The 13,195-nt window shown below is 36.1% G+C and overlaps 1 protein-coding gene across 2 annotated transcripts in view; it reads right to left on the bottom strand.

Moving 5' to 3' along the window:
* PDS5A (PDS5 cohesin associated factor A) overlaps positions 1-13,195 on the bottom strand; it is an 85,364-nt gene that overhangs the window by 45,716 nt on the left and 26,453 nt on the right. For both annotated transcript variants that reach the window (XM_069791398.1, XM_069791407.1), the window contains exons 3-6: positions 6,110-6,313; positions 5,568-5,654; positions 4,708-4,805; positions 4,081-4,207 (exon numbers count right to left, since the gene is read on the bottom strand). In XM_069791398.1, the coding sequence (XP_069647499.1) occupies positions 4,081-4,207; positions 4,708-4,805; positions 5,568-5,654; positions 6,110-6,313 (516 nt within the window). The remainder of the gene's footprint in view (positions 1-4,080; positions 4,208-4,707; positions 4,806-5,567; positions 5,655-6,109; positions 6,314-13,195) is intronic.

The following is a 13,195-nucleotide window of genomic DNA, read 5'->3' as shown; positions in this document are numbered from 1 at the left end:
GTATAAAAAGTTTTCACATGCAATCACATTAAAAATTTTGAAGAAACATTACCACACCTCCATACTTTGATAATTAACGCGCACCAAATTTTGCCACTCAAAAATGAAGTAGTCTAACTTATTTAAATGTGCTTTTGTTTCCCTCTCATATACTCATTAAAGGTACACCCTGTAGCAAAGCTCAGCCTTGTCTAGAGAGTGAAACTGTGCACTGACTTCTCCATGGACTGTACTGTATACTCTGAGATAGTCCACAGAAAGCACCTACGCTTGGGCAGAGTTAGCTGCGAATTTTCCAAGTAAACATTTGATTGCAACATAACAAATCTGAACGTTGTTTTTATTACACTTGAGCAAGATAAGGAATGTAACTGCACATCTGAAAAATGTGACTGTCCAAATCTGCACAAAATCCAATATGCAGTATCTCATCTCATCTAGGGATTAATGCAGCTTGGAGGGGAAAAGAAAAAAAGAAAAAAAAGAAAAAGAAAAAGAAAAAAAAGGAAGGTGGATTAGCTGATTGCCCTGAAAATTACAAATGACTACAGACAAAATACAGGTAGAGCCTAAGGATGACTGATTCTTGCAAAGACAGTGTTTGGCAAGTCTACAGTGAGAATGACTCCTTCATGTTCTTTTAGCTAATGAGATGACAAACTGAAAGACAGTTCATCAACTGATAGTAAAGAGAAACAAATGGCCAAAGGCTCAAACAAATATCTCCTCAGTCACCACAGCACTAAACTGATGTCTCATTACAGAAGACAGACAGGTATGTATAAACTCTTCTCAAATTCAAAACAAAACAGTTTCTCTCCAAACCAGACCATGATTAAAATCTCATTGGCAGGTATGTCTGTATTAAACTAAAGGGCTGCCAACCTCAGACAGAAAAATTATTTTATTTGGATCTTCAATACAGCTTCAAAGATCTCTTGCAATGAAGTTATGTTGGTTTTTTTCCCCCCTAGACGGGCTCACCAAAGCTAAAAACAAAACAAACCAAACAAACAAACCCCCACAAAAAAACAAACCAACAACCACCCAAACACAAAAAGACCGCAAAAAACCCTCTCAAAGAACCAAACATCAAAACAGCCTAGAAAAGAAATATATATTGATAAAACAAGCAACTATTAATACTTAACAAATAAATAAACAAATAATCAATCTGTTAGGAGAAAGAAAACCCTTGAAGGTCTGGATTGGCCATGCTGTAGATGCAGAAGAAAACATGGATTTTAAATACATGAAATACATGGTTTTAAGGAATAACCTTGATAATAAGAGCGTGAATAAAAATACTCACTAAATAGCACTGGTTTTAAAGTTAATAAAAAGAACTACAGCTTGACGCCATAGGTGGCCTGGGCAAAATGTGACATACCGTACTGCTATTGAAAACCTGGATTTACTAGAGGAAAGCCACATTAGCACACACAGAGAGAACAATGTACAGCAAAGCCACTTTACTGATAATGGAGGTACAAATGAATAAAATTTAGATGCTGAGGTAGACTCTACTTCATGTCTAGGTACTGGTATATTTCTCTCTTTTTATTGCAGTATTGTCTTACACAATGTAAGAGATTTAAAACAAAACAAAACACAAACCACCACCGCAACAACAACAAAAAACAACCAAAAAGGAATAGAATACATTATTCAAAACATGTATTTCAGCTCTTTTATAAAGACGAACTTTCATTAAGTGTAGCAGTCTAGCCACACTGATACTTCTATTATGTCATAGCAGAGAATGACTAGTATTCAATTGCTTTGCACAGACATAGAAGAATTGTTATTATATGTTCTCTCCAAGAAAATAAACTGTGGGTTTCAAGCTTTTCAAGGTATGTAAATCTTTTTTCAAGATTTACATACCTAAGGACAAACAATTAATATAATCACAGAATTTCCTAGGAGATCTGTTCACAAAAGGAGAATGCAATTACCGCAGTCAAACTCTGCTACACAGACCAGAAAAAAGAACTTTCTGTTTTGGGTTGGTTTTGTGGTTTTGGGGGTTGTGGGGTTTTTTTTGTTTGTTTGTTTGTTTTTTAAACTACCATGGTAAAGCAGTAGTTTAAGTTCTGTTGTTACAGGAAACAAACAAGTTAAAAAAGACCAAAATATTGACCAAAGTATGATATTGAGCACTGACTACAGCATTACTTGCTCAGTCATGATGGCCAAGAGCCAGTAAGGACTGGGCACCAGTCCTCTAAGAGATATTAAATATGCAGTACAATCCAATATTTGCACCAAGTTTACCTCCCTCTTTATCAGAGCCTTGCTTGAGAATTTCCTTCACTAGGCAAAACTGTATGATTAAGCTAACAATGTTAATGCTAAAGGATCATATTCACTTTTACTTTGCCTACACCAACTAGTCACAACACACTGTTAAGTTGTAGAAGGTTTACCAGGTCTTTGCATCCTTGGAGCAATGCCCACCATTGTTAATAGCATCACCCAGCACCTGACATACACATCTCCACTCTTCTATTTCCACTCCTGATCTCTACTGCTTGTAATTGATTAGAAACAACTTACAAAGAACACTGTATTTTCAAAAGGACTCTTTTTCTATTGTTATGAATAAGAGGCCTCCCTTCCTGTTAGCAGTTTTAATAAGAAATCATCTCATTGCTGTCAATAAAAATATGAGTTGATAGAATGATATTCCCATCTCATGGTCACAACAAAAGGAATGCAAACTGACCTCAGACAATCGATACTTTTATACATCCACTGCTGAGATTTCACAAACAGATGACAATGGCCACGGCTTAGTCACTCCTGTGCTATACGTTTCCATGAATTCTCCCTCTTTAGGTAACCAAAGGAATAATTCCTGCTTTTATGTGCTAATTTAACTTTAATTATGTAGTCATGGATGGAGCTGCCTTAATTTTGTCATTAAATTAATAAATGAACAAACAGAAACACATACTTGGTAATCAGAGTACACAGTTCATTTACTGTAGCTCATAATTGAAATTTACTGTTCTCCATAGAATTCTCAGTAAGAAGCACAAGTGTTCTAGCAAGGGAATTTTCTTGGTCAATGCAAGGCAACACCAGCCTGCATCTCACTTTCCCTGATGTCACAACTAAGAGAGTTGTGTTTATTCTCCTTTCAACTTTATTTAGCCACTACAGTAAAGGTAGTTCAAAAGCTCAGCTGCAGACCCAGTGACCAGATAATAAGTCACACAATGAAACCAGAAGGACAGCATCAGTGACAGTTCACAAAGCCAGCTGTAAAGGGGGAGCCTCTGAAAAACCTGTCAAAGTAGCTGTGTAGATGGCCTAAGACAACACCTGCATGACAGCAGCAATCTGCTAGGAGGGGGTCATGTAAGACTCCTCTAGGAAGGTGGGGGTGTGTGTTTGTGTGTGTGTCAGTTATGAGTTAAAGGGATGCTGAACTCTGCAAAGGGCAGAACGATTATAGAACTTGTAAAAGAATATGGAGCACTAAAAGCAACCAAATAACTAAAAAAAAAAAAAAAAATTACTACACTTCAAGTAATAATTAGGTTTTATTAAAAGAAAAGTTTAAGGGGGAAAGCCACTGGAGGGGGGACAACTAGGGAGGTGGAGCAGATTCTGACTGGCAAGCTCAGGCAAAGCATCAAGTCACCATAGACGTCTTTTTTTTTTTTTCTTTTAAAATAAAAAAAAACCCAGAAAACAAAACCCAACAAACTTCACATCTTTTCAATTAAAAAACCCTCAACAAACCCCCAAATCAAAACCAACCAACAACCCACAACCCTTAAGATCTAATGTTTTTCTATTACATACTACACTTGCTGGAAAATATTTTATTTCTGTTTCAGTACAGAGCTCCTGAGGTGGCAAGTAGGCAGAATCTCTTGATACTGAATAATATAGACACAGCTAATGAACAGCACCAAATAATTCCCAGAGGAAATTTTCAATCCACTGTTACAAGGCTGGGGGAAAAAGTCACAATGGCTAAAGTGTGTGGAGAGATAAACACCAAGCAAAAAGCAATAAAAATTATTGTTACAATGGTATACTACTATAATATTTTACTTTGCAGACCTTGTGTGCAGGAATGAGGTTAATCAAAATCGAGTCCAGCAGCTCCTGAGTTACTCCGTCACCTTCCATGATGATAGAACTCATCAAATCCAGCATATGCATTTGTACCTTCTGGTTGTGGCTATTACTAAGATGATAAAGAATATTATCAATACTAAATTTTCAGACTCTGACAAATATTAACAGTACTGTTAAGAATCATTGTCTAATGCTGTCCAGCTTGCTCTCCCTTACACCCTCCATATCTCAAAACTCAAAATTATTTTATGTGCCTTTCCTCTCTTATAGAAAGCTTCAAAAACCTAGAACACTCCAGCTTTGCCTTAAGAACAGAAACAAAACAAAAAGAAAATAACAACCATGGAAATACAAATGTAGATAAATGAGTCAGAATGAAGCATACTGTTGCAACATGGACAAGAAATTTTAAAACATGTCTACTTTTAGACACACCCCTCCATATTGTCAGTAATTCACACTCATTTGCTTTCCCTGCATCTCCTCATTTGGAGAAATAAAGACTTGTTCTATTCAGACATATTTATTTGTAGACCATGCAAGGATTCAGTCTACCCCTGAAACTGTGATATTTTGACAGTTTAATACAATTGAAGCAATTCAACTTACTTGATAACTGAAAAAAGAGTCCTAAAAAGCTGAATAAAAATTTCATTGCAATCTTCCAACTCAAAGCAGATGTTGTAAGATTTAACCCAAGCTAAATTCTAAAACAAAAATAGGATATTCAGGATATTACAACTTCACATTAAGTCACATAAATATAATAGTGTTAGTTACATCTTTTCTATTTAAGGAAAAATATTATATAATAGATTGTAAACCCTTTGGGGAAAGAGACTGGATATTTGCTTTGCATATAAAGAGCTCTTAACACAAAGGGGCTTTGCAATATATATGCAGAAAACACCTAAATATAGAATAATCTGATTTATGTATAAAAGCAGATGGACAGAAATTGTTAATATAGTAAGTCCATGTTTCTATACTTTTTTCTTCATGCTATGAAACAATGCAGTATTAAACATCAATAAAAGGTTTACAAATAAGATACTATTTCTAAATGCACAGATAAAACGCCCACACTTCTTGTCAAGAGTAGTTTTCTTTTAATGTTTTTAAACCAAAATCTTATATTCTGTCCCTCATCAATATAAACAGATTTGCATTTTAATCGGCATTTGAAATTCTCTCTTAATGAGGTAATATTATAACCTTAAGGGTGCATGATATGAAAAACAGCGTATAGAATTGTAAGATAAAGGCTAAATGTTAATAAATACCAATCATTTTAACACGTCCTCAGCTATAGGCTGCATGAACTTATTAAATGCAAACAGAATTATAACTACTAAAATAAGCAATTCATTATTTCCCAGGCATGCTGGCACATCTGGAGAAAGACTGATTACATTTCTTAGGCTTACAGAGCAAATACCATCTACTGAAAGTTACAATTATTGTGTTACCTCTAACAAGTAAAAGTATCTGTTAAATTGAGGGCTCTTCGTGTCCTCCAAGCCTTTTAATTGTCTTGTAATAAACAAGAATATGTCCTGTCAAAAAATGATAGAATGTTTACAAGCTTGATTCAGCAGAGAATAAAAACACAAGCCTTTAGTAGTGACATCTACCCACATTTACAAACTCATGATATAAGAACATCAAATTGTCTTTTTTAGCACTGACAGGAAGCTATTACTAGCACAGATACTGGTTATCTGGTGTTCCTTTACACATCTCTGGCCCTTGAAGTACTACACTGACTCACAGAACGAAAGCAACATCTCTTTAATAAAACTGAACATCAGTATAAATGTGAGTAAAAAAATTTTTTTTCAGTTGGGTATTTTTTTTGTTTGCTTTTGGAGTGTTTTTTTTCTTGGGGGGGGTGGGGGGGGTGTGTGTGTGCACACACACGTGCGTGCTGGTAGTGGTGTGTGTCCCATCCCCCCACATCAGTAAGAGAATGAGGTAGGAAGAAAGCCTTTATTTTATAAAGCATTTTTACCTTAAGTTTGTCATGGGAAGTATATGGAGCTTCAGGAGCATAGATACGAAAGATATCAGCCAAGCAACATGCTACAAGGAGGCGCACATCTTTATTGGGATTCCTGAGGAAGAATTCAGATGCAAGGTGCAAGGCTAATGGGAGATACTGCTGCTTCTCATCCTCCGAGTCCTGGTCCATATCCATGAAAGTTTTTACCACCATCTGAAAAACACAGGAAAAAACCCCATTCGAGTGCTTTCTGCTTTTATTCCTAATTACTAAACAGTACTTTCTAAAAGGATGCAGTGCTATCAATACATGTTCCACTGCATAATCACAGTGCTACAATTTTTTTGTTAGGACAAACATCAGAAAAAGAGGTGTTAATCTGATACTTAAAGGCTTATTGAACTTGGTATTTTAAATTAAGACACTGAAAAATGCTTTGCAGGTCTGCTTATTTTGCCAATCTTAACCTGAGGTGCAGCACAGAAACTGCTGCACACCAGTGAGGTTGGAGATGGCAGCATCCCTTCATCAAAGCAGTCCCAGACCACTTCAAAGTGAGGACTTGCCTCAGTATAGACAGTACAAAGGGCTGCAAGCCATCTGGCCTAACGTATAGGCCACGGTATAATAATGGCGCTGCTTTAAGAGCTATGGCAAGACTTGAGAGGAGCCTAAGAGGCGAATCTTATGTTCTGCCTGTATCAAGGCACAGAGCTCAAGAACTACTTTACATATGCACAATCCTTTTATCTGGTTTAAACAAACTAGATGCCAAATAACAATTTAATCCCTCATGTAAAATATGTCTAACGCTGCCCATCTATTCTTCCTGCATACTCAAACCTCCATCTATAGCCTTATCTATATAATGAAAAAAAAACCCAACTACATAGTTTTCTTGTTTCTTCTAGTGCAGCTAAGAACTACTAACTCCTATGAAATGCCACCAAAATTGTTTAAGTATTATACAACCCCAGTTAATTGAAATATCTCAACCTAGTGATTTGGAAAAACTGAAAGTGAAAATTTAATTTGAAGAAATAAAAAGTTGTTGGTTTAACTTTTGGACTATGGTTTGTTAAAGGATGAGGATGACTTCTAGGATGTCAGCACGGAACCGGGAGGCGTGCCACAGATTCCTAGTATGACCTTAGTCAAATTGGTCTTTGTGTCCTATTCCTCCCTGTCACTTAAGCATCCTTAGAGTTAGAATTGTGAAGGACAGCAATATTGCATACTAGGAGGATTTAGTATACCCATTACACACACAGTATACACGTTAAAGAGATATAAGAGAGAAAACAGAATGACAAATCTTGACAGGTCAAATTCGCCTTTAGAATATTCACAGTAAAACATAAGAGGAGATTGAGCTCATGCAGCTAAACACATCTCTTACTTTCACCACAATTCTTTTGTCATCATGTCATTCAAATGATGCTAAGGGTGCTCCTCAGTTATTAAGCATGCCCCTGCTTCCAACATGAAAACATTGCCTTTCAGCTTTACCTGCTCCCTGAGTTTTGTAACCCAGTTTTAAAGTCAGTAGATCTTATAAATTAAATGTTTGACACCAATGTTTCCTGCAGTACATTACTTTAAACTCCTCTTGAATTTCTATAAATGTATAAGTATATTCCTTCATGAAGCAACTTATAGCAAAACCAAAAATCAAGAGAGGAACAGAGAGAAAAACAAACAGAATAAAAGAGAACTTTACAGCCACAACCCATAAAAATCAAAATTCTACCTGCATTGGCCTGTTTCCCTAAAAATACTCTCAGGGTGTATTTTGAAGCACTGGCTGAAAGGACAAAACCATCCTTCTATTGGCAGCACAAGTCTGTCTGTTACAGTGTCACACATCACCTGTCCTTCCCAGATACCACAATTAAAAAAACCAGATAACATAGTCTCCAAAGCCTACCAGATTCTTTCAGTAAGGAAGGTTTAAAAAAAAAAAAAAACAAAAAACCAAAAAAACCCCAAAACCCAAACAAAAAAACAAAACCACAAACCAGAACCCACCACCATCAAACCAAAAACCAACATGATGTAAAACCAAAAAACCACACCACACACTCTCTGCTGGTGGCAGGACAAGGAATAATAATGGCCTTGACTTGCAGCATGGGATTCAGATAACCATTACTGAAGGCTTTAAGAACAGGGTAGAAAGGACAAAAAAAGATCTGTGGATCCTCCCCTGAAGACTGATGATAAACTGTATCTGTACCATATCAACTCATCCCACTGAAGTTCCTTTCAGTCGTTTTACTAATTTTATAGATAACCTTTATAAGCAATCTTCTGATCTTTCCCATAAGCCCAATCTCCTTTCTCCCTACGAGTGTCATAAGCTTCATAACCAGAATACCCTCCCAGATTCAGATCTCTCTTCGGGTTCTCATATTCATATGACAAGGTGCATAAATCTTGCATATATCCCTTCTCTGATATGTCAAAAAAAGACAAGCTAAGGCAGCACAGTGCTGTGAAAACTCACACAACTTTCCCATTCAGTAACAAAATGTTAGGATATTGTGGGATTAAAGTAATGAAACTAGTTTTTGGCACTGCCTTGCCTGTTTGAAAACACACCAGCATTATGGATTTTCCTATGTTGCTTTTGTATTCAGCAGGAACTGCCAGAAAATATCCATAAAACTTCATTCCATTTCCCTGCAAAGCACTCCTTGATACTTCTTTTCTATTATAAATCAACACTTGGGCAGTAATTGGGCCATTGGCAAGCTGCAGCTGCTATTTAACGTACTGATCTGTGTTTCCTCCATTGTTTCTTTATAGTCCCCTATCTGCTTGTATTTGTGTGTTGTCTTTTGTTTTATAATAAAGTCTTTGGTGCATGATGTTCTGTTTATTGCACACACAAAAAATGAACAGAATACTATCTTGGTCTTTATCTAGGATCCCAGATACCAAAGCAATACAAATAGTACATATGGGGTACACAAAATATATAGTATAACGCAAATAATGGAAGTAATATATAAACAAACTACACAGGGCTATACCACAGTTCAAAGCACGATGTAAATTCTTCCTAGTGGCAGGACACATATAAGATTTGGGAAAAATGGAATTAATAAAGACTTGCATTTAAGTACCATCCATAAATTTGTTGGGGACTGTCAGCATACTTCAACAAAATAATTCTATACATTTCTTAAATATATGCAATTAACTATCTAAAATCCTACAGCCTTGGGAGTAGCCTCTATAGCCAAGCAACTACTGGCACCGATTAAGGTATTACACAACAGAATGACTTCCAAATGCCTGCTAATCTACATATGAGATTAATTATTAAAATAGAAGAAAAGATTAAAAAAAAAAAGTCCAGACATCAAATACAATATATGCTTGGCTCTTCACACTTCCTAGAAAGCCAAGAACTCGCTCAAAATTTCACCTGTTACAGGACTGGTACTCTTTCCTCCTAGTACAACTGAAAAAATAGCTACCAAGCAGCAATCGGGAGAGCAGCTTAAGTCTTTAGAAGTAGAAGATATTATATGTTTTATGAAATCACTTATTCATAACAGAACCACATAACCTCGAGTACAACACACTGATCAACAACAGTTCCATGATTTCCTGGGGTACTCCTGTCTTTCTCTCTGCAGCCATCCATTTTCTTGTTTCCTCTATGACAGTTACTACCTTACCTTCCTGCCCCCATGTTTATACAGCATCTAATGCAAAGTCTTGATCTAGGACTGTAGTTCACAAATATGTCCATAATACAAAGAAATGAAATGACAACATACTGCAAGTTATTTTCCATGTTAAGGTGTGACAAAGAAAAGTTACTTCTAATCACCTGGGATTGGTATTACTTGGGATACACAGAATCAATAGAAATATTAACATGTAAAGTTAAGCACACTTATCCAGCCCTTCCCAAAAATCTCTTAGACTGTATTGCTGTCATAGTTCCCACTCTTTGTATATGTCCTATAACTCCATTACATTTCCTGTTACAAATTATGGGCTTTCTCAGATGAATTTAAAGAAAAAAAAAGTAGTATGCAAGTTGCATGATGCCTAATAAATCCTGGTAACATCTTATGAAGAAGTTATAACATCTTATGAAGAACTGCTCATAATTGGTTCAAAAAGATTTTCATAGTTAAAATTTTTTGGCCGTACTACTGCAATACCGGTATTAATTGTGACAGCTAGAAATTGATCTATTAAAAGAATCTGCTAACAAAACCAAAAACCTGAAATAAACTCTACATATACAAAAAGACTAAAAGTCCAAATAACAATGTTTTAAATTATTTTTAAACCCAAACTGAAAACCACTCGTGTAACTAGTGATATACATAAATGCAACAATGAGGGAATATGACAAAGCAAGTAAGCCCCCAAAAATTGAAGGCTGTGGTTAGTATTTCATTGAACCAGAGTGAAGAAAAACATACAACTGGAGAGAGGAGACATGAATTGTTACTGCCAGACAGATTTTAGTACAATTACTTTTTCCAAGAATCTGCATGTTTAAAAAAAAAAAAAATCTTACTGAAGTTATTCATATTATAGGTACTCTATTAAAGCAAATTACATTCAAGATGTCATCTGATCCAACCTAACTACCCTTGTTCTAATTGCAAATAAAGCCCAAACCAAACAAAACCCCACTCCAATTCCTTTTTGTATTAAGGTTTTAATTTTAAGTCTAAAAGGAGTTTCAATTTCCCAAAGTTTTGATTCAACCATCACATAAATATTTCTCTAGAAGAATGCAGTTATTTCAGAGTTAGGTATTAATTATTATCACACTAAGCAAGTTTTTATTCCAGAAAAAGTGATTAAACCATAACAGGAACTCACTACTTTTTCAAATTACAATACTATTGTCTAACTTAAGTCTTGCTGCACAGTTGAAACAATCCTAGCTAGAGCACTAATATTCATTTATATAAAACCCTACAGACTTAGTAGCTTCCACCACAGAAAATTGTTACTGTCCTCTGTGCAAAAAGCAGGAGACAGAACAGCATTACTTAAACATAGTAATGTAACATGATCCATTTTTTACCAAACAATTAAGCACTCAATTTAAACACTAATTTCTAGCAAATGTAAACAAAATATAGCTATTCACATCTAGTATTAAATTCATTCTGCATTGCTTTTGCTTTAATGCTTCTCCATTAAGTTATCATATACTGGTACTTTAGTTACCTTGCAAACATAAGTGTTAAAACTATTCTAGAAATTTTCATTATTGTCATTTTTACCATAATACCTTGAAATTTTAGTTATCAAACCAAGATTTTATTCTCCCAGGCTCTGCAAACCCGTAAGTGAAATGCTCTGATTATAACTCTGGAGATGGTACAGAAATGCAAACGCCTTCAATCAAACTAGCAAGAACAACAGTTAAATTAAGACTGCGAAGTTACTCTTAGCACATTATGAACATACTGAAAATTAAAGAATTTAAAGCTTTCATGGAGGTGGTCATCCGACAGCATAAAAACACGCACTGTGCAAGTCAGTCACTCTGGGCTACCCTTTCACTGACTGGAGAGAAATGCACAGATGTCTATGATGACATCTACAGACATCAACTCAGTTTTGCCCCGGAATTCTCCGTGCTGACCATGAAAGCAGCTCAGTGTGACTAGATGCCTGAAATGAGGTGAGATGAACTCTGCCTGCAGCTTCTTCTGAGACTGTCAGCCTTTCAATTGCATCGAAACACAACAGAGGTTGCCAAAGCGTTGTTCACAGTCTGCCCACACCTCATATGCAGTCTACATGCAGCCTGTTTTCAAAGACAGTAAATCAGCATGGTAGCTTGCCCTTACGTGACTCAGCTGCATGTGGCTCTTGTGCAAGACCTATGCCTCAGACGGGAATACTAACTTTTGCTGTTCAGATCCTGGTTTGTGTTTATTGACCACGTAGATTTAGGTGCATTGCTTGTTGGATCAGGAAACTCAACTACTTCTGAAACATACTGATGATTCCAGTATTACAGGGAGGAGAGCTATATAAACACAAAGAGAGGACAGGGTAAAAAGGCGTAGATAAAGACTCAAAACAGTGCTTGCAGAGAGGAAGAAGCAAGCAGACCTAGGAAAGCCTTGCTGCAGTTGGCAGGACAAACACAAACCTCCAAGCTAGTCACAGCATGGGGAAGATGTGTGCAGGCTGCATTTGTTCTACTGTTCTTACAATAGCTTATTCATAGTATTTCAAAGAAGTAACATTTAACCACCCTCGGCTTGAAAAAAGACCAGGGAGAGATACTCAGTATTTAAAAATTCACCTTGCAATCATTGAAAGAAGAAATTTAGCAATTGAGAGAATTTGACACCATTTATTATTATATTCCCCAAATTGATGTGACTCTTCAAGAGCTTGGACAGCTCAGGGAGAGATGCCAAGGGAAGGCTGAAATCAAAGTACATCCAAATGCTGCAATTTTCAACTTTGCCATCAGAGCGTTTTCACTTTTTTTCCCTCACACGGTTTAAGCAGTATTATGGGTGACCCTTGCCATTAGCTATTAATAAATAATGTTCTTTGACTGAGACCTAATCATACAACATAGCAAAATCCACAGACATGTATCCGGAAAAAAATACTTCTACATGGTGCAGATTTAGGATGCGAAGTTTTGGTCTCCCTCAGATATAGTCCTATCTATCAGCCAGAACCACCAAACAAACGTGGAAAAATGGAAATTACTGTGCAGACAGAAATAAAAATAAAAGATCTCAAAATATTAAAATCAGGATGAACAGATGATTGTTATTTCAGAATCTTTAAATACCTAACAAATGAAATAATAAACTTTGCAACACAGGTCTTGTTTGCTTTTCTTTACAAACAAACAAACAAACAAACAAAACCACCACAAAAAAAACCCCAAACCCCCAAACAAACAGCCAAACAAGGAGGATACCAACTGGCTAGAAATTAGCAAATATTAACTTAATAATCAAGAAAGGAGATCCTGCCAACACATCCAGCAGGCTGACATCAACAGAATTTTATAATACAAACCTAGTTTGGAAAGGCTAAATAAAGACAGAGGTTAAGAAAAACAGGGTA

This window comes from Haliaeetus albicilla, chromosome 1, assembly GCF_947461875.1.
Source record: "Haliaeetus albicilla chromosome 1, bHalAlb1.1, whole genome shotgun sequence".
Lineage (NCBI taxonomy): Eukaryota > Metazoa > Chordata > Aves > Accipitriformes > Accipitridae > Haliaeetus > Haliaeetus albicilla.
Note: the sequence above shows the minus strand (reverse complement) of the source record. Positions and strands in the feature narration are given on the sequence as shown.